General features: G+C 41.0%; 1 protein-coding gene across 2 annotated transcripts in view; it reads right to left on the bottom strand.

The window, feature by feature from the left end:
* The window catches only part of LOC129862718 (calcium-dependent secretion activator 2-like), a 252,818-nt gene that overhangs the window by 110,296 nt on the left and 115,075 nt on the right, over nt 1-27,447 (bottom strand). For both annotated transcript variants that reach the window (XM_055934622.1, XM_055934623.1), the window contains exons 7-8: nt 23,438-23,549; nt 21,178-21,317 (exon numbers count right to left, since the gene is read on the bottom strand). In XM_055934622.1, coding sequence (XP_055790597.1) covers nt 21,178-21,317; nt 23,438-23,549 — 252 coding nt within the window. The remainder of the gene's footprint in view (nt 1-21,177; nt 21,318-23,437; nt 23,550-27,447) is intronic.

Below are 27,447 nucleotides of genomic sequence, written 5' to 3' on the forward strand. Positions count from 1 at the left end.
TCTGTTCGTACTCAAACACCTTTCAGCCACTCATGATCCCATTTGCGACCCCAGAGGTGCGGACCAATAAACACGCGGCCGCAGGAACATTTTCGGTCCTTGATACAATGCATGCTGATCATGCACTTCCTAAAGCCAAGTACACACGTTTATGTTTTCATTAGTAGGTCTAGTCTATACAAAAGTAGAACAGCAGTTACATATATTCAAGCAACGCTTAGGCAATTTTTTAATTCATCAAATTATCTCAACAAAGAGAGAGCAGCCACAGTAGATTAAACTGTCACTTGTATGAGAAAAGCAAGTGCTTACCAGGGCAAAGAGAGCCATTGATGGAGATTGCTAGGGTGAACCAAATAAAACATAATAAGTGATAAACAAAATATCTTCAGAAATGACATTGTCAAAAAGGGGTTTAAGTTTCCATTAAAAGAAGGTTATAATCAAAAAGGATAACAAGGCAACTAGATAGAAAAGACTACCCTGTAAGCCTATCAAGAATGGTCAGAGATTTCTAGATAAAAAAGAAACAAATAAATTAAAGTGAGGTAAAATTGTATTCAATCAAGTATTTTTCAAGCATTTTTTCAGATTTGTCCTAATATTTACCATCTACCAATCTTCCCAATTGTTTAAAATGTGAAAGACAGTATATTAATTATTTGAACATTTAGATAAGTAAGTAAATAGGTATTGAAAAAAACTAAAACTGGACAATAACTAAAGAAACAGGCTGCAACATCAACCCTGCAGCTACTTCAAGTTTTGGAGTAACAATGCACCTGTGTGGACATTTGTTAGAACTGCATCTAGATGTTGCGAAGTACTATGCACGTTTTACATTCTCAAGCTTTCTCAATGTCCACACAAACCCCTTAGCCAAAAACACACACGCACATCCACCCTGGTGGTGTCTGTCCTGACTCCATTGTCTTCCGGTCATTATTATTAGCCCCTCGGCCCCCTTCAAAAGGCTCTTAACACCAGTAGAGATTGTTTTATTTAAATGTAACCTTTATTTAACTAGGAAAGTCAGTTAAGAACACATTCTTATTTACAATGACTGTAGTGACACCTCAAGCACTGAGGTGCAGTGCCTTAGACCACTGCGACAGACAGACAGACAGACAGACAGACAGACAGACAGACAGACAGACAGACAGACAGACAGACAGACAGACAGAGATTTTGTAAGATTCTTCTACATGTCCCGGGGACAACTATAAGAGCTGAGCAACAAACAAAAAAAGAATCCCCTCATCCAGCTGGTCCTGGGGCTGAGTTCACAAACCTATTTAACTAACACACTAAAGCCTCAGGACCAGAGCACCAAATTACAACACAGTCTGGCCCTAAATCAACAATACACCATGGCAAACTATTTGAACATGGTTACTGATCAAAACCTTTGAGAGTCTGTACTTTATCAAGGTTTTTCTGAGCACAGCTTTGCCATTGAGAAAGGTAGATACAGGAAAACCTGGCTCTCTGTAGAAGAAAGGCTGTGCAACCACAGCACCACAACAGAACCTGAGACAGAGCTGCATTTCCTGACAAAATTTAAAAATATATATAAAACAATTAGAAATGTGTCATTTCCCCAAATTTTAAACACTTATTTAAGTTTTCAAAGACCTCTCTGATGAAAATAGGCTACCCGTCCTGTTGGGGGAAGACGCAGAGAGCTGTGGGTTGGCAGCGCACTACATTGCTGCCTGCCATAAAATGAGGGACAGTGTCTGACAGACCAACCAACCTGCACATGTCCTCTATGCCATTGTTATTGCCGACTGCATGGTCATTTTTACCCTTGATTGTCCCGTTGACATTATGGATTATTATTATTTTAATTATGTTAATATTGTAAATGTACCAATGTACAGTTACGCGCTTTGACAATATGTACATTGTTACGTCATGCCAATAAAGCAAATTAAATATAATTTAAATTGAGAGAGAGGGGGGGGAGAAAAACACAGGAACAACAACAGTAAGACCAGAGTGGATGGAGCCCATTCACTCACACATTTGTACCCAAAGAGAAATAAAGGGGGTGAAGAGAGAGAGAGAGGCAGAAAAAGGAGGGGGTGTCTGAATGCAAGGGACTGGGAGAGGTGGGAGAAGAGGAGAGCAAGAGATCTTAACTCTTTCCGACTTAGTGAATTGAAAGAGTGTGAGAGAGGATGAAGAGAGAGGGATATAGAGACATAGATAGGAGAGGTGAGCAAGGAGGTAGACAGAGATGGGGAGGAAGGCAGACACAGAGGGAGAGAGAGTAAATGGGCTGAATGACCATAAATCACAACTTTGTTTTAAGTGAAGAGTAGAGAGAAAGAGAGAGGAGACAGAGCGAGCATGAAAGCGCTCCTCTGTGTATGTATGTACTGTATATCAGGGTTGTGGTCAATTCTGAATTGAGTTGTGAATTGATCTTTAATTCCAATAGAATTTTGGAATTTGAATTGCAATGGTCACACCCCACAGGAAGCATAACTTGAATTGAATTTGAAATAAAGAAAGTAGGCTGTAGGCTGTCATTTCCGGTCACAACTTGCAGACTTGTTTACGTGCTGCTGTGCGTTTTGTTGCTAACCTTACTTTGCTACCTGACAACTTTACAGTTTTACTTTTTAATTACCGTTTATATTTTTAGTTTTTCCCTCACTCAATTTTTTCACTCCGGATGCTTTATCTGGACATGATTCGTCAAGACCTCCAACAGCCAAAGCTAAGTAGTAACATTAACATGATGCCTTCTAATTGCAGTCGCTGTACTCAAAATATACAGGATAATGATCGCCTTACGGCGAGGATAGCTGTGCTGCTGGCCCAGCTTCACACGCAATCGTTAGGCAAGGGTTATTTCAGTGTAGGAAAGGATGAAACAGCGTCTGTGCCACCAGAAAGTACAGATAGTAGTATAAATCCCCTCGCACGGTCCCCGCAGCCAGACAACTTTCTCATGGTTGGTGCCGGCTAAAACTCGCGAGTGTAGAGAGTTTAGGGATATTGTTATCCACGTCGGCACCAACGATGTTAGAATGAAACAGTCAGAGGTCACCAAGCGCAACATAGCTTCAGCCTGTAAATCAGCGAGAAAGATGTGTCGGCATCGAGTAATTGTCTCTGGCCCCCTCCCAGTTAGGGGGAGTGACTCAATCGTTTTCAACCAACTCAATCGCTGGTTGAAATCTGTTTTCTGCCCCTCCCAAAAGATATAATTTGTAGATAATTGGCCCTCTTTCTGGGACTCACCCACAAACAGGGCCAAGCCTGGCCTGTTGAGGAGTGACGGACTCCATCCTAGCTGGAGGGGTGCTCTCATCTTATCTACAAACATAGACATAGGCTCTAACTCCCTTAGCTCCACAATGTAATAGGGTGCAGGCCAGGCAGCAGGCTGTTAGCCAGCCTGCCATCTTAGTGGAGTCAGCCACTAGCACAGTCAGTGTAGTCAGCTCAGGTATCCCCATTGAGACCGTGTCTGTGCCTCGACCTAGGTTGGGCAAAACTAAACATGGCGGTGTTCGCCTTAGTAATCTAACTAGAATAAAGACCTCCTCCATTCCTGCCATTATTGAAAGAGATCGTGATACATCACATCTCAAAATAGGGCTACTTAATGTTAGATCCCTCACTTCCAAGGCAGTTAGAGTCAATGAACTAATCACTGATCATAATCTTGATGTGATTGGCCTGACTGACGCATGGCTTAAGCCTGATAAATTTACTGTGTTAAATGAGGCCTCACCTCCTGGTTACATTAGTGACCATATCCCCCGTGCATCCCGCAAAGGCGGATGTGTTGCTAACATTTACGATAGCAAGTTTTCTAGTCATGAAATCTATGAAGCCTACTCAATCCCTTTTTTATAGCTACTGTTTACCGGCCTCCTGGGCCATATACAGTGTTCCTCACTGAGTTCCCTGAATTCCTATCGGACCTTATAGTCATAGCAGATAATATTCACATTTTTGGTGACTTTAATATTCACATGGAAAAGTACACAGACCCACTCCAAAAGGCTTTCAAAACCATCATCGACTCGGTTTTTTCCAACATGTCTCCGGACCTACTCACTGCCACAGTCATACTCTGGACCTAGTTTTGTCCCATGGAATAAATGTTGTGGATCTTAATGTTTTTCCTCATAATCCTGGACTATAGGACCACCATTTTATTACGTTTGCATTCGCAACAAATAATCTGCTCAGACCCCAACCAAGGAGCATCAAAAGTCGTGCTATAAATTCTCAGACAACCCAAAGTTTCCTTGATGCCCTTCCAGACTCCCTCTGCCTACCCAAGGATGTCAGAGGACAAAAATTAGTTACCACCTAACTGAGGAACTCAATTTAACCTTGTGCAATACCCTAGATGCAGTTGCACCCCTAAAAACTAAAAACATTTGTCATAAAAAACTCTCCCCCTGGTATACAGAAAATACCCGAGCTCTGAAGCAAGCTTCCAGAAAATTGGAACGGAAATGGCGCCACACCAAACTGGAAGTCTTCTGACAAGCTTGGAAAGACAGTACCGTGCAGTATCGAAGAGCCCTCACTGCTGCTCGATCATCTTATTTTTCCAACCTATGAGGAAAATCGAACAATCCGAAATGTCTTTTTGATACTGTCGCAAAACTAACTAAAAAGCATCATTCCCCAAGAGAGGCTGGCTTTCACTTCAGCAGTAATAAATTCATGAACTTCTTTGAGGAAAAGATCATGATCATTAGAAAACAAATCACGGACTCCTCTTTAAATATGCGTATTCCTCCAAAGCTCAGTTGTCCTGAGTCTGCACAACTCTGCCAGGACCTCGGATCAAGGGAGACACATTGAAGTGTTTTAGTACTAAATCTCTTGACACAATGATGAAAATAATCATGGCCTCTAAACCTTCAAGCTGCATACTGGACCCTATTCCAACTAAACTACTGAAAGAGCTGCTTCCTGTGCTTGGCCCTCCTATGTTGAACATAATAAGCGGCTCTCTATCCACCGGATGTGTACCAAACTCACTAAAAGTGGCAGTAATAAAGCCTCTCTTGAAAAAGCCAAACCTTGACCCAGAAAATATAAAAAACTAATCGGCCTGTATCGAATTCTCCCATTCTCTCTCAATTTTTTTTGAAAAAGCTGTTGTGCAGCAACTCACTGCCTTCCTGAAGACAAACAATGTATACGAAATGCTTCAGTCTGGTTTTAGACGCCATCATAGCACTGAGACTGCACTTGTGAAGGTGGTCAATTACCTTTTAATGGCGTCAGACCGAGGCTCTGCATCTGTCCTCTTGCTCCTAGACCTTCGTGCTGCTTTTGATACCATCGATCTCCACATTCTTTTGGAGAGATTGGAAACCCAAATTGGTCTACACGGACAATTTCTGGCCTGGTTTCGATCTTATCTGTCGGAAAGATATCAGTTTGTCTCTGTGAATGGTTTGTCCTCTGACAAATCAACTGTACATTTTGGTGTTCCTCAAGGTTCCATTTTAGGAGCACTATTGTTTTCACTATATATTTTACCTGTTGGGGATGTCACTCGAAAACATAATGTTAACTTTCACTGCTATGCAGATGACACACAGCTGTACATTTCAATGAAACATGGTGAAGCCCCAAAATTGCCCTCGCTAGAAGCCTGTGTTTCAGACATAAGGAAGTGGATCGCTGCAAACTTTCTACTTTTAAACTCGGACAAAACAGAGATGCTTGTTCTAGATCCCAAGAAATAAAGAGATCTTCTGTTGAATCTGACAATTAATCTTGATTTTTTATTTACATTTTATTTGGATCTCTTTTAGTCCCAATTTGGACTAATCTTCCAAGAGTCCTTAAACATTAAAATACAATTTATAATCGGAACACATTTCAACATATAACACACTATTACAAACATACATAATATACTAACATAATGACCCAATAAATACTCAATCTAAAAAAATTGATTCTTCATCTACTATAGTCCCACAACATTTCTATGTATTGTATTTAAATAGTTTTAAAATAATTTATATATTGAAATGTTTCTGGTTTGCTCTGTTAATTTATTCCATTTCTTTATTGCTCTAAGTCGAAATGTTCTTATGCATATTTCTCTTTTCTGTCTGGACAACACATAGATGGTGGACAATCTATTCCTAGTATTTACGGAATGTCTGTCTCTTACCAACTGAATACTGTTGTGAATAGAACTTGGCCGTTTTAAATGAGGTATATTATGAAATAAAATAAGCGTATTCCTTTCAATTATCTTATCGATTGATGACCAACCAAGAACATTGCGCATGAATACAACAGAAGAACCATATCTCCACCATAAAACAATCCTTGCTGCTTTGTTCTGTGCATTCTGCAGCCTCCTAACTTTACTTGATGATGCATTTCCCCAGACCACAGGACAGTAGTTCACCTGACTCTCAATTAATGCTTGTGTTATTTGCTTTAGAATTTTTCCTGGTAAATATTTAGCTATCCTTCTGATTATGCATGCTGTTTTAATATTTTTTTTTACATTGATTAGTTATTTGAGACGACCATGATAAGCAGTTGTCTAGTTGCACTCCCAACAGTTTGGTTTCTGCCACTTCTTCAATTTGTACTCCTCCCATACTTAATTGTATCCCATGCTGTTTTGGCCTTTTCCTAGTGGAACAGACCAACATAACTTTGGTTTTCTTGGTGTTTAAAACAAGTTTGTTTTGGCAAACCCACTCTCTAAAATTTTCCAAATCTCCTTGTAAAGCCTGCTGTACCTGTTGAACCGATTGTCTTGCTGCATAAATTGTAGTATCATCTGCAAATATAGTAGCTTGAGTTTCAGCTAAGGCATAGGGAAGGTCAGTGGTATATATTAAATAGGGAAGTGGCCCAAGGCAGCTGTCCTGCGGTATTCCACAGTTTAACACGAGGGGAAGAAAATGAACCATTGATGCAGGTGGACTGTTTCCTGTCAGTTAGATATGACTGTACCCAATTCAATGCTACCTCCTTAAAACCATAATGCATTACTATGGTTGTACAGTCGTCTCAAATAAAACTGTGAAGGACCTCTGCGTTACTCTGGACCCCGATCTCTCTTTTGACGAACATATCAAGATTGTTACAAGGACAGCTTTTTTTCCATCTACGTAACATTGCAAAAATCAGAAATGTTCTGTCCAAAATTGATGCAGAAAAATGTATCCATGCTTTTGTTATTTCTAGTGCAATGCTAGTGCAGTGACTACTGCAATGCTCTACTTTCCGGCTACCCGGATAAAGCACTAAATAAACTTCAGTTAGTGCTAAATACGGCTGCTAGAATCCTGACTAGCACCAAAACATTTGATCATATTACTCCAGTGTTACCCTCCCCACACTGGCTTCCTGTTAAGGCAAGGGCTGATTTCAAGGTTTTACTGCTAACCTACAAAGCATTACATGGGCTTGCTCCTACCTATCTTTCCAATTTCGTCCTGCCGTCCATACCTACACACACGCTATGGTCACAAGACGCAGGCCTCCTAATTGTCCCAAGAATTTCTAAGCAAACAGCTGGAGGCAGGGCTTTCTCCTATAGAGCTCCATTTTTATGGAATGGTCTGCCTACCCATGTGAGAGACGCAGACTCGGTCTCAACTTTTAAGTCTTTAATGAAGACTCATCTCTTCAGTGGGTCATATGATTGAGTGTAGTCTGGCCCAGGAGTATGACGGTGAACGGAAAGGCACTGGAGCAACGAACCGCCCTTACTGTCTCTGCCTAGCCGGTTCCCCTCTCTCCACTGGGATTCTTTGCCTCTAACCCTATTACAGGGGCTGAGTCACTGGCTTACTGGTGCTCTTCCATGCCGTCCTTAGGAGCGGTGCGTCACTTGAGTGGGTTGAGTCACTGACGTGGTCTTCCTGTCTGGGTTTGCGCCCCCCCCTTGGGTTGTGCCGTGGCGGAGATCTTTGTGGGCTATACTCGACCATGTCTCAGGATGGTAAGTTGGTGGTTGAAGTTATCCCTCTAGTGGTGTGGAAGCTGTGCTTTGGCAAAGTGGGTGGGGTTATATCCTGCCTGTTTGGCCCTTCCCGGGGGTATCATCGGATGGGGCCACAGTGTCTCCTGACTCCTCCTGTCTCAGCCTCCAGCATTTATGCTGCAGTAGTTTGTGTCGGGGGGCTCGGGTCAGTCTGTTATATCTGGAGTATTTCTCCTGTCTTATATTGTGTCCTGTGTGAATTTAAGTATGCTCTCTCTAATTTTCTCTCTCTCTCTGAGGACCTGAGCCCTAGGACCATGCCTCAGGACTACCTGGCATGATGACTCCTTGTTGTCCCCAGTCCACCTGGCCGTGCTGCTGCTCCAGTTTCAACTGTTCTGCCTGCGGCTATGGAACTCTGACCTGTTCACTGTCATTACTATAATTTGACCATTCTGGTCATTTATGAACATTTGAAAATCTTGGCCATGTTCTGTTATAATCTCCACCCGGCACAGCCAGAAGAGGACTGGCCACCCCTCATAGCCTGGTTCCTCTCTAGGTTTCTTCCTAGATTTTGGCCTTTCTAGGGAGTTTTTCCTAGCCACCGTGCTCCTACACCTGCATTGCTTGCTGTTTGGGGTTTTAGGCTGGGTTTCTGTACAGCACTTTGATATATCAGCTGATGTAAGAAGCGCTATATAAATAAATTTGGTTTTGAAATGGCTTATTTATTCTACACATCAATATACAAACATTTATGTTGACATCATGCATGGTTACCAATGCCATGTAGCAGCTGGTTGAAACATTTTAAACAATTAAGGCATTCTTCTATGGGACAGATCAAAGTTTACTGGTGGAGGGGTGGTCCAAAATAGGGGATGGTTGTCAAACAATTTTTTTTTGCTTTGGGGAGGGTTGCGTTTTTTAAAATTATGGGTACAGGGGAGGGTAGTGCATTTTTTTCACTGGTTTACATTTGCTATTCTGCTCGTATTTTCCCTATAAACAATGCTTGACTTACTTTTGATATTACCCTAATAAAGTTTAGAAATGTTGGTGAAGGTTTGGTATGGTGTGGCTATTATTAAGCTTCAGCTACTGCAGACCTATGATATGAAGGCAGCACCCCGGTGCTCCAACTGACTCCAACAGTTGAACTTGAGGTGAGAAAGACCGTTTCAGGCCTTCCAGAGTTACTCCTATAATCAAACAACATAATGTTAATCTTCATACGAAATAATTTGAATTACGAAATACCATCATTCTGTACGTCTATATCTGTATAGCAGAGGCAGTAGCCATCTGATATAAAGAAATACATGTCAGTGTCGTAGCATGCCACCTGTATATCTCTATAACTCTGGGGATAGGCCTAAGCTTCTCTTCCTTTATATAGGCATTATATATACAGTACCAAAAGCTACTCATTCAAGGGTTTTTCTTTATTTTTACTATTTTCTACATTGTAGAATAATAATGAAGACATCAAAACGATGAAATAACACATATGGAATCATGTAGTGACCAAAAAATCTAAATATATCTTCTATTAGAGATTCTTCAAAGTAGACACCCTTTGCCTTGATGACAGCTTTGCACATGCTTGGCATTCTCTCAATCAGCTTCATGAGGTCGTCAATTAACAGGTGTCCCTTGTTAAAAGTGAATATGTGGAATTTCTTTCCTTCTTAATGCGTTTAAGCCAATCAGTTGGGTTGTGACAAGGTCGGGTTGGTATACAGAAGATGGTCTTTTACCAAATAAGGCTAAGTCCATTTAATGGCAAGAACAGCTCAAATAAGCAAAGAGAATCATCATTACTTTAAGACTTGAAGGTCAGTCAATACGGAACATTTCAACAGGAAAGGAAGACCCAGAGTTACCTCTGCTGCAGAGGACAAGTTCATTAGAGTTACCAGCCTCAGAAATCAGCAATTAAGTGCACCTCAGATTGCAGCCCAAATAAATGCTTCTCAGAGTTCAAGTAACAGACACATCTCAACATCAACTGTTCAGAGGAGACTGCGTGAATCAAGCCTTCATGGTCGAATTGATGCAAAGAAACCACTACTAAAGGACACCAATAAGAAGAAAAGACTTGCTTAAGCCAAGAAATATGAGCAATTGACATTAGACCGGTGGAAATCTGTCCTTTGGTCTGATGAGTACAAATTTGCGATTTTTGGTTCCAACCGCCATGTCTTTGTGAGACGCAGAGTAGGTGAACGGATGATCTCCGCATGTGTGGTTTCCACTGTGAAGCATGGAGGTGGAAGTGTGATGGTGTGGGGGTGCTTGCTGGTGACAATGTCAGTGATTTCTTTAGAATTCAAGGCCCACTTAACCAGCATTGGCTACCACAGCATTCTGCAGCAATACGCCTTCCCATCTGGTTTGCGCTTAGTGGGACTATCATTTGTTTTTCAACAGGACAATGAACCAAAACACACCTCCAGGCTGTGTAAGGGCTATTTGACCAATAAGGAGAGTAATGGAGTGCTGAATCAGATGACCTGGCCTCCACAATCACCCGACCACAACCCAATTGAGATGGTTTGGGATTAGTTGGACCGCAGACTAAAGGAAAAGCAGGTAAGAAGTGCTCAGCATGTGGGAACTCCTTCAAGACTGTTGGAAAAACATTCCAGGTGACTACCTAATGAAGGTGGTTGAGAGAATGCCAAATGTGCAAAGCTGTCATCAAGGCCAGGGGTGGCTACTTTTAAGAATCTCAATTATAAAATATATTTTGTTCTGTTTAATTGTTTTTGGTGACTACATGATTCCATATGTGTTATTTCATAGTTTTGATATCTTCACTACTATTCTACAATGTAGAAAATAATCAAAATAAAGAAAAACCCTTGAATGAGTAGGTGTTCTAAAACTTTTGACCGGTTGTGTGTGTGTGCGCACACACACACACACACACACACACACACACACACACACACACACACACACACACACACACACACACACACACACACACACACTACTGACTGTGCAAAGGTTTTAGGCAGGTGTGAGAAAATGCTGTGAAGTAAGAATGCTTTCAAAAATAGACATGTTAATAGATAATGTTTATCAATTAACTAAATGCAAAGTGAGTGAACAGAAGAAAAATCTAAATCAACTCCATATTTGGTGTGACCAGCTTTTGCCTTCAAAACAGAATCAATTCTTCTAGGTACACTTGCACAAAGTCAGGGATTTTGTAGGTATATAGTCAGGTATACGATTAAACAATTACATTAAAACAGGTGCTAATGATCATCAATGAAATATGTAGGTTGAAACACAATCATTAACTGAAACAACAGTGTAGGAGGAATACAACTGGGTGAGGAACAGCCACTCCGTTAACAAGGTGAGGTTGCTGAAGACAGTTTCCTGTCAAAAGTCATACACTATGACAAGACTGAGCACAGCAACAAGACACAAGGTAGTTATACTGCATCAGCAAGGTCTCTCCCAGGCAGAATTTTCAAGGCAGACAGGGGTTTCCAGATGTGCTGTCTAAGCTCTTTAAGAAGCACAAAGAAACGGGCAACGTTGAGGACCGTAGACACAGTGGTCGCCCAAGGAAACTTACTGCAGCAGATGAAAGACATCATGCTTACTTCCCTTCATAATCGGAAGATTTTTCTTCTGTTCACTCACTTTATATTTATCAATTAGCAAAATGCAAACTATGAACATGTCTATTTTTGAAAGCATTCTTACTTTACAGCATTTTTCACACCTGCCTAAAACTTTTACACAGTACTGTATATAATTTGTTTGATTTATTTTGATATTAAATCATTCAGTGGACACCTAAGCCTATCGGCCTATGCATGCAAAGCCCTGATACATTTAGTGCTCAAATCTCTGACAGCTGAACCGTGCGGTTGACAATTATTGTTTTAAGAAAGTAGCCAAACCCCTCCCCTCCATCCCACAACGACTGCCTCGCTTCACTAACTACTTCTCAGATAGAGTTCAGTGTGTCAAATCGGAGGGACTGTTGTCCGGACCTCTGGCAGTGTCTATGGGGGTGCCACAGGGTTCAATTCTCGGGCCGATTCTCTTCTCTGTATATATCAATGTCGTCGCTCTTGCTGCGGGTGATTCTTTGATCCACCTCTACGCAGACGACACCATTCTGTATACATCTGGCCCTTCTTATGGCACTGTGTTGACAAACCTCCAGATGAGCTTTAACGCCATACAACACTCCTTCAGTGGCCTTCAACTGCTCTTAAATGCTAGTAAAACTAAATGCATGCTCTTAAACCGATCGCTGCCCCGCACCCACCCGCCCGACAACTATAAATACCTAGGTGTCTGGCTAGACTGTAAACTCTCTTTCCAGACTCACATTAAGCATCTACAATCTAAAGTTAGATCTAGAAATCGGCCTCCTTCACTCATGCTGCCAAACATACCCTTGTAAAACTGACTATCCTACCGATCCTTGACTTCGGCAATGCCATTTACAAATTAGCCTCCAACACTCCTCCACAAAATGGATGCAGTCTATCACAGTGCCATCTGTTTTGTCACCAAAGCCACATATACCACCCACCACTGAGACCTGTATGCTCTCGTTGGCTGATCCTCGCTACATATTCATCGCCAAACCCACTGGCTCCAGGTTATCTATAAGTCTTTGCTAGGTTTAGCTCCGCCTTATCTCAGCTCACTGGTCACCATAGCAACACCCACCCGTAGCACACGCTCCAGCAGGTATAATTCACTGGTCATCCCCAAAGCCATCTCCTCTTTGGCCACCTTTCCTTCCAGTTCTCTGCTGCCAATGACTGGAATGAATTGCAAAAATCACTGAAGTTGGAGACTTGTATCTCCCTCACTAACTTTAAGTGTCATCTGTCAGAGCAGCTTACCAATCGCTGCAGCTGTACACAGCCCATCTGTAAATTGCCCATCCAACCAACTACCTACCTCATCCGCATATTTGTTTTTCTGCTCTTTTGCACACCAGTATTTCTACTTGCACATCCTCATCTGCACATATATCACTCCAGTGTAAATTTCTAAATTGGAATTACTTCACCACTGTTGGCCTATTTATTGCCTTACCTCCTTACTTCATTTGCACACAACGTGTACAGATTTTTCTATTGTGTTATTGACTGTACGTTTGTTTATCCCATGTGTAAATCTGTGTTGTTATTTTTGTCGCACTGCTTTGCTTTATCTTGGCCAGGTCGAAGTTGTAAATGAGAACTTGTTCTCAACTGGCCTACCTGGTTAAATAAAGGTGAAATAAAAAATGAAAATAGGCTATAACGTTTTGCATATTCTACACATCGAAACACAAGGAATAGTGTTTATGTAATTTGTTATAGGCTGTTTTTAAGGACACATAAAATGTCCAATATCCCTTGTTTATTGATGGTGCTGGCTGCTCCATGTTGGATCTGAATGCATATGGATGTCCGTGAAATTTCTCAAATGTCCGGTAAATTAAAATCTTCACTGTCATGTTGTCCAGCGCCAAATTCTTCTGAAGGAAACTCTGAAATTGTATATTGTTTTTAATTAAGATTTTTGAATATTCACACAAAAATCTGTCGTCAATTCAATGGAAACCTAGCTACAGACACCATAAAGTCTCAAGTGCGCTTGTCCAGTGTCACTTTGATTATGCCTGCACATCATGGTTCACCAGCAGCCCCAGACATCTAAAGAATAAGCTACCAGCCAAACAAGCTTGTAAGAATTGTACTTAAACTTCCCTCTCATACTCATCTGGAGGTTGAGTATTTTTCCATCTCCATCTCTGTAATGTGTCTGTATTTATGTAATTGTATGTGTATTTATGTAAAAAAAAAAAAATAGGGACCACGATGGACATAAGTCCCCGACTTTATTGTGCAATCCCCATCCCTTTAAAAAATCTTTGTGTATATATGTATTGTTTTTACTGACAAATAAAAATCTAGCAACCAATCAATCAATCCAAACTGTGCAGTGGCCAATTGATGACAGGAAAGAGACATCTGTTTTAAAACACCAAAAAGTGTGACATACTAGACATAGCTTATTTATTGTCGTGTTGGAAACGCAAACCATGATATTGAAGTGCCTGAAGTCAGAATGCATTGATTATTGGTAGTGTGGTGCATCGGTACAGAAACCTGTTGGTGGAAAATTACTGACTTTATTCTCGCCATGGGGAAATGTTGTTGTAGTGTCATGTACACGTTTAAAGTGGTGTTTAAATACAAAACAATAGAACTTTCATAACAGTTACATAACAATAAAACATTTTTCTTTTAAATGAAAGAAAAAAAGACTAGCCCGCTGGCCTTACTGAGTCGATAGGAACATTAGACCAAGCTATTTAGGAGGGATATCACACCTGGCACAAATGATTGTCTAGTTCTGTTTTTCCTGCTGAGTGCCCTATACCTGCGCCCAGAGGGGAGTAGTTCAAAGTCCGGCTACAGAGGGTGGCTTGGGTCTAAAATTATTTTGTGAGCTTTGCGGAGGGGCCTGACCTTAAAGATCTCATCCAGGCCTGTCTGTTTGACTCCAAGTACCTTGCTTGCTGTGGTGATAATCCTTCTCAGCATATTTCTCTGGCTGACAGTGGCATTGCCAAACCAACAAACAATACAAAAAGTTAAAATACTCAATGAAAGATTTGTAAAACAGAGTCAGTAGTACAGTCCACATTAAAAGATCCCAGCTTTTTGAGAAAGCACAGTCTCTTTTGGCTCTTTTTGTAGATCAGGTCTGTACATTTACTCCACTGAAGCTTATTGTCCAAGAGGACACCCAGATATTTGTATTCCTCTACAATCTCTATATTCTGACCTCTGATAGATGTTGCAGAGGTAGGTGTTGTACACTTCCTGAAGTCTATGCACATCTCTTTGGTCTTGTTGATATTGAGGACCAAGTGTGATTCCTCACACCACTCTACAAAGTTATCTTGGACCGGGCCATGATGTTCCTCATCATCATGCAACAGGCTGATCAAGGCAATGTCATCAGTGAACTTAATGAGGTGTCTGTCAGGATGGGAACTAGGACACCTATTAGTGTTTATTATTACTATTACTATTATTATTATTATATACAGTACCAGTCAAAAGTTTGGACACACCTACTCAATCAAGGTTTTTTCATTATTTTTACTATTTTCTACATTGTGGAATAATAGTGAAAAAATAAATGGAATGAGTAGGTGTGTCCAAAGTTTGACTGGTACTATATTTTATATATTTATAAATATGGCATCAAAAATGTTGGGAATATGATTTCCCCCTAGCTGATCATTGTCTGCTCTGATTGATGTGTAATGAAACAGGCAGGGAGACTGAGCTCGTCCGTGGTGGTCGGTGAACCTTCAACCTTGTGGCCTGTAGCCTTGCGTGGCATCGACTGTGCCACAAAAGCATGCTGAAGTGGCAAAGTCGATATACACATTTAGAAACACAGGGTCGCTACAGTTATTGTTATTTGTGATCGTAAACATTATCTGAGTTAATTCTATGAGGGGGGAGGTTGTTCGATATATTTTACAGTACAAGGGGAGGGTCATGTGAAAATATTATTAACGTTGGGAGGGGGGTGAGTTTTTTTTATAACACTTTGAGATGGACCAGCCCCACCCCCCACTGAATTTCGATCTGTCCCTAAAACTATTTTAAATAATTACAGTGGTCTCTAAATATTCTAAGGATATGTGGGTTGTCTATAATTCCCTCAATGTTTCAAATATCAGAAACAAATACATTTATTTTGACAATGAAAAATACTGTTTGACATCTGAGATATAATCAAACAAATATTTGAAATGGTATTTGTATTCTTTGCATTAATAAGTGTCCGATTTGTCAAATGAATGCGACTTCATGTTTTATGTCTTGGTTGAATGGCTTTGAATTACTTTGAATTAAATTATACTTCCTTCAATTCAAATTCTGCTTCCTGTGGGGTGTGGCCAACTCTCTCTCGCTAATGTTGGTGTCAGATTGCAGTCTTTCAGTCTGAGGGTGGGTTCTGGCTCAGTTCTCCCAGTGTCTCTTCTCTCTCTCCCCCTCTCTTTAACTCACTCCCTCGCACTTCCCCCTTCTCCCCTTTTTCTGGTAGGTTGGAGGTGGTGGCAGATTGCAGTCTTTGGGAGAGCTGAGACAGAGCTCCATCTTCTCTTCTCTGTCTCTTCAGCTCCCATCAACAGATGGCTGCTTTTAATGGTGAACCACTCAACCTGAAAATCCAACCTCTCCATCTCTCTGTATGTCTGTCAGTCTGTCTCACTTTCTCCCCCTCCTCTCAGTCTCTCTCCCCCTTTGCTCGCTTTCTTTCTTATTTCCTAGAATGGACAAACCTCAGGTGTGCCTAGTGTGTTTATGTGTGTGTGCTCGTGCGTGTGCGTGTGAGTGTGTGTGTGTGTGTGCCTTGGTGTCCTCCTTGACACTCCAAGGGTCAGCTGAGATCGTAATAAACTTTTGAAGGCACTAGCCAATTAGGGGGAGCCACTTACCAACCAGATAGACTGACACACACACACTTGCAAGAGTGTGCATGCGCAAATGCGAACACATACTTCACTCAGCACCCCGATTCTCTTCCTTAATTAGCAGAGCCATAGTTATGAGGTGATCTCACAATGCTGCCCACCAGGGAGGTGGGGACACTGTTGTAGACCTCAGCCAATCCTCCCAGGGGAATTGCACGAGAGGTCTTCACAGGTTTAAAAAGATGGACCTGGGGCTTTCCTACCGAGATCCGATATACATAAAACCTGTTTTTATTATATCGAGTCCTTCCAAATGGACCCGAGGACAACTAGACCAGTTCCGTACAGACCTGGGCGGATACAGACCCAATCCGAGTGAGGCAAGCAGAAGAAAATATATGTTTTAAGCTACTTTATTAATCGGAGCTGATAAATGGAGAGGTGCCACTCTAGTCAGTGGGGGGGGGGGGGGGGGGGGGCTGTAATGTGATCTAGGGAGCAGCAATGTTGCCATGCTTGCGGTTTTCGAGCTGAATTGGGCCACTTTGAAAACGATGTCACGGGTGAAAATGTATTGGTTGCGGGTTTTTGGGCTATTTCTAAGTTGCACCGCGGCCGCCATGGCATTTCTCTTAAAAAATATATATTTCACTGTGACCTGCTGCTGACTGTCAGGCAGTGAGGCAGGCTGTTGCTGAGTGAGGAGGAGTGTGTGTGTGTTGAGAGAGCACAATAGTTATTGGCTGAGTCACGTGAGCGAGAGGAGACAGAGCAGCACGCACGTTGTGGTAACTTTTTACAAGTTGTAGGTAGGCAATTTAGATTGTGAAGGCACCTATTTTCAACCCTTTTCCCATAAAACATGAATACGCTAGAACTGATGCACATCAATAAATAATGCGGACAATGCACTGGAAAACGACTTTGGGCGCACTAGAGCGTATTACATAAATACGCTCGGAGGTGGTTTAAACTGCATTCTAATTGCTTATAGTAAACGGTATCAAGCGAAGTGCTTTATGCGTGCTCAGTTCTTGGGTCTGGAGTAGACATTTGAAACTCCCTCCCGTGGTTCTTTGAAACTGACATTAGGCTAAATGTGGAGAGTAATACATTTGCATCTGTTGGCCATCAAGTAGTTTATTCATTGATATGCCATTGCAGGCTACCATTTGATACAATACATATGTTGAAATGACGATATCACTGGACTCATTGCAAATCAATTTGTGCAACTTGTGTAGCCTACCTGGAGCTAGCAAACCAATTTAATAAATAACCTATAGTTGTTGTAGCCTTGCGTTATTATGAACGCATTAGATTGACGGTAACAGTAGTCAGATTAGGCTACAGGTAAAACTAATTCTAAAAAATAAACACTGACTGTTGTTGACAAGCATATTCAGTTCATATACATATTATTCATATTTAATTCAGTGATTGAAATTATGACCACATCTTTAGTAGCCTATTCCAGCGGGCTAATGGGAAACACAAGCACTTCTTATTGCGAAATCACCTCGCTATTCATGTTGAATAAATTAGTCTGTTAATTTGAACTAAGCAAGCTGCTAAATTGTTCTGTTTACATCTAGCCTACATCTTGTCTAGGCTACTGTAGACTATATTAAATGAGATGTTGACCTATCAGGGGCTATAGGCTACCTGCCTTTATCCAAGAAAACTATGGCAAATTTTATTACAATCATAAACCCAGATTTTTGACAGTAGCCTATGTCTATTGAAAAGACAAGTCAATCTCGCAAATGGGCAATTTATCACGGTTTGTAGTCTTAAACATCTGGCACATAATAACAGCACAATTACCAGAAAATGGCCTAACAGTTTTTTTTATGTTCATCCAAGTGTTTCTTGCTCAGAGTTTGAGGTCCTCTGTCCAACTTTTATCACTCAAACTCTGCTGTCAGATTTATCTATAGTTATGCACATGCACAAAGGGGATTTATTTACAATTATAAACTGGTTGGGTCGAGCCCTGAATGCTGATTGGCTGACAGCCGGGGTATATCAGACTGCATACCACAGGTATGACAAAACATTTAGTTTTACTGCTCTAATTAAGTTGGTAACCAGTTTATAATAGCAATAAGGCACCTCGGGGGTTTGTGATATATGGCCAATATACCACGGCTAAGGGCTGTGTCCAGGCACTCCACAATGCGTCGTGTGCATAAGAACAGCCCTTAACCGTGGTATATTGGCGATATACCACACCTCCTCCGGCCTTATTGCTTAATTATAAACCTGGTTCGAACCCAGAATGCTGATTGGCTGAAAGCCGTGGTATATCAGACCATATATCATGGATATGACAAAACATAACTTTTTACTGTTCTAATTACGTTGGTAATCAGTTTATAATAGCAATAACGCCCCCTGGGGGTTTGTGGTATATGGCCAATATACCGCGGCTAACAGCTGTATTCAGGCACTCTGCTTTGCGTCGTGCAGAGAACATCCCTTAGCCGCGGTATATTGGCCATATACCATAACCTGTGCCTTATTGCTTAATCATAGGAGTCAAGCGAGTTAAATCGACATCCATTGATGGAACATGATATGGTGAATTTAATAAGGGCAAATGATCTTTTCTCTTGCCACATATTCAAAAGGTCCTTTATTATGTAATATCATATCTAGCAAGAATTATTATTTTGAGGAAACCCGAATTTAGCTTCTTATGTCGTTACAAGTTACTATGAGTCCTCCTTAACTGGCTCAATAACATTATGGATATGGAAACTCCTCTCTTTTGGTCATTGTAGCCTATCCTTCTGCTTTACCTTTTAATTCCATCATTTTAATTTCACCATCCATTGATTAGATATATCCTAATTCTTGCCACACACGGACGCTCTATGACTGTAGCCTATTGTCGATTTGATAACTTATGATTGGCCAACAACAACAACAAGCTACATTCGCCACTCTCGTGAAAAGTACAAGAAATCTCTCTCTCTCGCTTTACTATATCAGTCGTGTTTGGATCTGTAGGGACTTTCCAGACAAGTCATTTAAAATTACACATACCCGAGACCTGTGACAATCATATCAGATCCGACTCAGACCTGTGACATTATTTACAATTCTGGATCCAGACCCAATCGGCTATTCGGGTACAGGTGGATCCGTGAAGACCTCTACCTTGCACTGACAGTGGAGTGCCATGATCCACCAAAGTATAGTACATGGATAATTTCAGAAGTCTGTTGGTTTTCTATCTGTTCAGAAGCAATGTAGGCAATGCAAAGTCAAAAGGTCAACTTGTTACTTTGCAGTCCATGGTGCATGAACTGAAGAACAAACTGGAATTTGATTTTTTTCACTGTAAAGTAGAAGGATTGGTTCAATTAGGCTTAGATTGAGTATCCCTAGACATTTTCTAGCCAGATAAGTCCAGTCTTGCTATTCCACTGATTTGACTGATGGCATGAATGTCATTGGGTTTAAAAATGGAGCTGGGCTGCCCTCTGTTGGAGTGAAGGAAGCCCAACATGAAATACATTCAATATCATCAAAAGGTACCTGAAATAATGCATTCCAATCAAATAGACAAGGCAGAATGACTTGAACACACACATACTTCTCATATAAAAAAAATGTTCTGTCCGCATACTAACAGACAGAAGTTATCCGTGCCTCTGCTCCTTAGCTCATCATCTCCCTCTCTACCCCTTTCTTTCTCTCCATCGCCTCTATCAGCCACCACTAGGGGGTGCTGCTATCCTTTCTTTGCCTTGTGTTCTAATGACAGTTTCTATTTCAGCCTAACCCTTAAACGTTAGTCACTTTGTTGTTTTTCATTATATCTCCATACAAAACATACATATCCCATACAAATAAATCCTAGTAAACTCTAGGGTCCTATAAAATTATTTATAGTGTGACCTAAGCTTGCCTGCTCTCCCTGACCTCCACTGTCACCTAACATCATACCAACTGGGTAGTGTAGTTCATACCCCCAGTATGACTGGGTAGGGTAGTTCATACCCTCAGTATGACTGGGTAGTGTAGTTCATACCCTCAGTATGACTGGGTAGTGTAGTTCATACCCTCAGTATGACTGGGTAGTGTAGTTCATACCCTCAGTATGACTGAGTAGTGTAGTTCATACCCTCAGTATGACTGGGTAGTGTAGTTCATACCCCCAGTATGACTGGGTAGTGTATTTCATACCCCCAGTATGACTGGGTAGTGTAGTTCATACCCTCAGTATGACTGGGTAGTGTAGTTCATACCCTCAGTATGACTGGGTAGTGTAGTTCATACCCTCAGTATGACTGGGTAGTGTAGTTCATACCCTCAGTATGACTGGGTAGTGTAGTTCATACCCTCAGTATGACTGGGTAGTGTAGTTCATACCCTCAGTATGACTGGGTAGTGTAGTTCATACCCTCAGTATGACTGGGTAGTGTAGTTCATACCCTCAGTATGACTGGGTAGTGTAGTTCATACCCTCAGCATGACTGGGTAGTGTAGTTCATACCCTCAGTATGACTGGGTAGTGTAGTTCTTACCCTCAGTATGACTGGGTAGTGTAGTTCTTACCCTCAGTATGACTGGGTAGTGTAGTTCATACCCTCAGTATGACTGGGTAGTGTAGTTCTTACCCTCAGTATGACTGGGTAGTGTAGTTCTTACCCTCAGTATGACTGGGTAGGTATGACTGGGTAGTGTAGTTCTTACCCTCAGTATGACTGGGTAGTGTAGTTCTTACCCGCTATGCTTCATGTTGGGGGGTTTGTCCATGCGGACAGCAAGTTGGATCTTTAGCTCTACGTCCTGACTGTTCTTGGACACCACCATCTTGTGGAGCTCAGCCTGCTTGGGTCCGTTGGTGGTGGGGTTCAGGATCACCTGGGAATGGGAGAGAGGGAAAGGAAAGGATGGGGTGACAAAGGGCGAGTGCACAGGAGAGATAATAAACTATTTTACAGAAGGTGAAGTAATGATGGCTTCTGGCTTCTCCACCACCAAAATAAACAAACAGTCTCATCAGACAGTTAGTCAGTGACAGACAGACGTACACATCCTCATACTTTGTGACTTTGATGGGAACAGACAGGTGAAGGACATCACAAAACCATGGCTGTCTGGGGAAGACACAAACAAGTCAGACTTTCTCTTGATATCACAACCCCCTCTGTAGTTGCTCCATATTGTCATGGAAAAGGTTAGGTAGTTCAGACTAGTTTTTCTCAAACCTTTCCTCGGGGACCCCCAGAAGTTTCACAATTTAGTTTTAGCCCTGAACTTGCTCACCTGATTCACCTAGTCAAGGACTTGATGATTAGTTGCCTTAGGGGTGCTAGTGGTGGAATAGTTCAAATACATGAAACAGTTGGAGATCTCCGAGGGGAGGTTTGAGAACCACTGGTTTAGACCGCTCACTACCACTACACCATCTCCCAGGAGGCATCACCCCCCAGGGGGCCGCAGCAACATATTTGCCCAATGTAGAAGTAGTCAGAATGTAACTTTTTGGACCTGAATGCCAAAACATTTAGGAGATCGAGGTGTGCTCACAGTTTACCCATTTTGCATACTCCACCCTACCATAAGACATCCATGTCTTCATCAATGGAAAGGGTAAACGGTTGAGTTTGATATCATTTAAAGGCTTACAAACCGGGTTGTGAAACTATTTTATAATTTCTTGAGATTTTCTTTTAACATTGAAATTTTGCTCAAAAACCTTTCATGTCAATTACCAAAAAATGTGATGGCGGGCATAACACAAACACCTCAGATGATGTAAAATAGGTTCTCAGCCTCAACATATGCACAAATACTGTATTTATAGATCATTTACGATAAAGGATAAACAATGGCAATAAAAATATATATATATTCAAGAAATTCTAAAGTAGTTTGAGAACACTGTATGCTTTTAAATGATCTCAAACTCTACTGTTGATCTTTTCCACTGATAGACAAGTCTCATACTAGGGTGGGGTATGCAAAATGGGTCAACTTTAAGCATCTGTCTCCTAAATGTTTTGGCATTCGAATCCAAAGACTAACTTTCTGACCACTTCTACCATGTATGGGAAGTTTTGTTCAAATCAAAAGGTCAAAAAGTGATTGAAATCAAATAGAAACACCCTGATCGGTTTCAGAACTGTATTCAGGTAGAGACTAAATCTGTGGCAATGAAATCCTCATCTGTATATAGACTCCATAGACATACTCACCATGCTTCAATTACTTTTAGAGACAAAGAGTGCTTTGAGTTGTTAGACACAAGTGTGTGTTTGTGTGTGTGAGAGAGAGAGAAATAGACAGAGAGAAAGAGGGGGGGAGGGAGAGAGATAGAGAAGGAGGCAGAAACAGAGATTAGAGAGGGTGAGGAAAACGAGAGAGAAGGAGAAAAACTGGATTAATGGAGGGGGACAGACTTTTTAGAGCAATTACTTTTGACCAAAGAGAGAAGAAAATGGAGAATGAAGGAGGAAAAATGAAAGACAATAAGTTGGCAGAATGTGTGTGTATGCACGCTGTCACTTGTTTGTATTCCGCATGTGTGTGTGTACACAGTATGTTTGTTGCATGTGTGTGACACACCCATTAACACTGACTGGGAGAGAGATCTTAGTGGTGCTCATTGTTTTGTTAGTGTCGCAGTGTTATCAGTGTCTCAAAGGGAGTCTCCATCTGTTTCTCAGAGAGAAGAAGAGGAAGAGATAGTGATGGGGAGAAGAGAGAGGGGGCTCTTCCGGTAGGATAACAGCTCCAGCTCTTGCACATTCTATACAATGCATGTCTCAAATATTTCAATGGCATCCATGTCATGGGAAAAACTAGCCTAGGTACATTACTGTTTGGCCTACATTGTTACATTGCCAAGCCAATGAATGATTGGGTCATTCTAATTGCTAGTATCTGATATAAATACTAACTGATATCAAGTGGCTGATATTGATAGTGAATTATATCAATCTTAATAGGTTGATGTACAGTATGTACTGGTGTCTTACCCTCCCCAGCTCCTTGTCTTCAAGGGCCAGTACCCCCGTGCTCTCTGTAAACAGCTTCACTTTGACCATGGGTAACGGGTGCGTCGTAGTGAAGTCCCCCTGAGTGCCCCACCTGACAGACAGACACAAAGGTTCCAACCCTCAGGATTAAACATCAAATCAAAGTGTATTTGTCACATGCACAGGATACAACAGGTGTAAACAGTACAGTGAAATGCTTCTTTGCAAGCTCTTCCTCAACAATGCAGTGTTCAATATCAAAGTTAAGACATAGAGAATCCAGAATAGGATCTTAAAGCTAGAGTCCTTAAAGTCCTACTCCAGGCTCCTTTTCACTTCATTCATCACCTAATTTACTGAACAAAAGGCACATAGGTGGTCCAGGTATCCTCATGAGATGGCACAAGTAGGGGGGGTGGGCCATTTCTCTTTTGTTCTCTATTGCTCCTCTATTGTTACCGCATGCAAGGAGGGAGTCCGATGACAGAGGGCACCATCAGATCAACTCCTTGAATGGTCTACTCCTTGAAGTTTGCAGTAGTCTAAAAAACACACATTTTCTCAAAACATATTTTTTACCCTTAATTGTGTTTAAATTTCTGTATTTATACTTGAGCTATTGTTTATCTACAGGAAAAGTTCAAATAGATGGAGTTCGTCTTTAAATGAGACAATAACAAAGCGCCCCCCACTCCCGCCTCTGTTTTGGTAAAAAGCTGAGGGATGGGACTGGAGAAATGTAACCACTTTCAAATTCATAGACAGAGCGATTGATGCAGGGACTGACCATCCATGATATACAAATTATAGTTTTAACCATGTTTGGAGGTTATACAGTGTTTGTTCATATTTACATTGTTTACAAACATTGGAGTAAAACAAGCCTATATTCTGCGTTCTGATATGACAGTTAAACTAAGTTCATGAGGCATACTCTTCAAGAATCAATGAGTATATATCATACATTTATAATTAAAAAAAAATAGATGTAGCAACTAAGGATTCTAGCTTTAAAAGAGCACAGAATCAATATTAGGTCAGAGAAATAAAATGAAAAACACATGAGAAATAAAACAAACGAGAATGTGCACTATATACAAGGTCAGTACCAGTTTAGGGCTGTTATGGTGACCATATTACCGCCACACTGGCGGCCAGGAGTTTCCCTGTACTTCGCTCCATACCATTACTTTTTATCCTGAAAAACTCCCCAGTACTTGCCAATGTCAAGCATACCCATACCATGCTGCAGCCACCACATTACTAGAAATCAAAGAGGCAGTTACTTTGTGATGTGTTGGACTTACCCCAAACATAAGGCTTTGTATTTAGGTAGAAAAGTGCATTCCTTTGGTGTTTTTTGTTTGTTGCAGTATTAATTTAGTGCCTTTTTGCATACAAGATGCATGTTTTGGAATATTGTTATTCTGTATATTTGTATTCCTCTTTTCACTCTGTCATTTAGGTCATTATTCTGGAGTCAATAAAATGTTGTTGATCCATCAAGTTCTCTCCCATCACTGCCATTGAATTCTGTAGCTGTTTTAAAAAATCACCAATGACCTCATGGTGACATCCCTGAGCAGTTCAATTCCTGTTCTACATAATCCACAGCATAATTATTAACTTGACCATGCTTAAAGATATATTCAATGCCTGATTTATTATGGTTACCCATCTACCAATCACTGCCCTTCTTCATGAGGCTTTCAAAGAGCTCCATGGTCTTTGTAGTTTAATCTGTGCTTGAAATTCAATACTTGACTGAGGGACCTTACATGTGTTGTATGTATGGGGTACAAAGGAAGGGTTAGTCATTTAAAAATCATGTCAACCCCTATTATTTCACACAGAGTGAGTCCATGTCACTTATGTGATTTTTTTAAGTAAAATTTTACTCCTGAACTAATTTAGGCTTGCCTAAACAAAGGGGCTGAATACTTATGCAACAACTATATATTAGTTATGAATTTGTTATTTATCTTTAAAAAATAATAATATTCTTCCGCTTTGACACGAGTATATTGTGTAGATTGTTTAAAAAAATATATCATTTTAATCCCACTTTGTAACACAATAAAACGTGAAGAAATCCAAAGGGTCTGAATACTTTTACAAGGCACTGTAGATGGATATAACTCGTTTTAGTATAGACATTCCTATTGAGGGCTTTGTAGTATATTAATTTAACAATGTTTGTTATTGCCTTGGATTGAATAAAATGAAAATACATGTCCTAAGTTTGAAGACTTAACAATGTTTTAAAATAGTTTTTAAGGGGTGGGGTTGCAATTTGCAACACCTCTGTAAAATCACTCATATACAATTTCAATATATCTATGCCAATAACACATTGTGGGTAGAGGTCTTATTGGGGCCAAAAAGTTGGACCAGTCTCGAAATGGACCCAGGGCCCCCCCCCCCGGAGCATAACCCAGATAATTACTGTTAAAATAATTGAGACCCAGTCTGAAAGAACCCGAGGACAACCAGACCCGTCCCCATATAGACCCGGTCTGGTCCAGACCAGGTCTGATCCGATCCGAGTGAGGGAAGCAGCAGAAAAGCATATTTTTTTTTAGCTAGCTACATTATTAACTGAAGCTGTTAATGCATGAGCCGAGGGAGAGAGGAACGGATGAGCTCTAGCATTAGGCGGGGAAGAGGCTGTGCGGTGAGTGTGAGTGGCGCTAGGTGCAAGAAGCGGGCAGGAGAGAGAGAGGCAGCATAGGCTGCTCTTTACCCCATCCTACACAATTACAACAACAACTCAATTTAGAGTATTAAGTAAATCAAATCAAATTGCATTTGTCACAGTAGCAGCCTTCCTGTTGCTGTTGGCCCTTGGTCGTTGTATCCTATCCTTTTTATTAAAGTCTTATTTTAATTCCATCTTCCATTGTTCTCCTAATTTGCACACATAGAACCAGAGGCTAGTGCCGCTTTGATGACTTGTAATTGGCTAACCACAACAAGCAACACGCACCACTCTCGCGAAATGTAATTAGATACTTTCTGTCTTTCTCTACTGCAGCAGTCACGTTCAGGTCTGTATAGGTCCTTACCGGCAAATCAGTTATAATTACACATCCTCGAGACAATCAGATCTGACCCAGATCCGAGAGTCACCTACAGAATTTCAGTTTTGGGTGGACCCGTGAAGACCTCTAGGTCTGTACTCTCCTGGAAGCTTCTGATTTGAGTTTAAGGTGGAGGATGAGCATGGTGGGTGGTTAATTTATCCCACTAGGCACAAACGGATTGTTGGAAACAATGTTTATTCATTGTCATTTCAACAAAATAAATGTATGTTATTATGTTAAATCAGTGTGAAAAAGTGATAGGATTTGCAAAAAGTCATCAACGTAAAGGGATTTCGGGAATGTCTGTACTTTCTTCACCTAAATCCACCGTTACCCTAAAATCACTGAGATGGTTAAAATGTTTGTTGGTTTTACAATCAAATTGAATTAAAACTAGCATTGAACTGATGTCTGTGCCCAGTGGGATAACACCTGCATGACATGTCACAAGTGTGTGCTAGTGTGTGTGTGTATTTATTATTTCCCAGTTGCCAAGACAACGTGTGGATTGCATTCAAAACTGTCTGTTCCTCTAAATTGCGAGAGACAAAATAAATATGAACTAATTCACAGAGGAGGGTAAAGGAAAAGATCAGTTCAAACAAGAAGTGTCTATTGTTTGTCTCGTGTTATTTTATCACGGTACACAAAGAAAATGGACACTGGAGATAACCCTTAGCAGACTTTACCCAACACTGACCTGTCTTTGTTTGCCCCTCTTAGGAAAGTCAACAGTTAAGGATGTCATGTGAGGTAGGGAAGTTAACTATGTGTGGTGTATTTTCCAAAGATGGTTTCTGTCTTAGATACATTATCTGACAAGGTATAGAATAGCAACAAATACCTAACTGGCTGAAGCAAAACATTTACTTAATTTCTTCCTTGACAAGAGAGTGAGTGTGTGGGAAGGAAGGTCTTTCCCATCTC

The sequence above is a fragment of the Salvelinus fontinalis genome, chromosome 9 (assembly GCF_029448725.1).
Source record: "Salvelinus fontinalis isolate EN_2023a chromosome 9, ASM2944872v1, whole genome shotgun sequence".
Classification (NCBI taxonomy): domain Eukaryota; kingdom Metazoa; phylum Chordata; class Actinopteri; order Salmoniformes; family Salmonidae; genus Salvelinus; species Salvelinus fontinalis.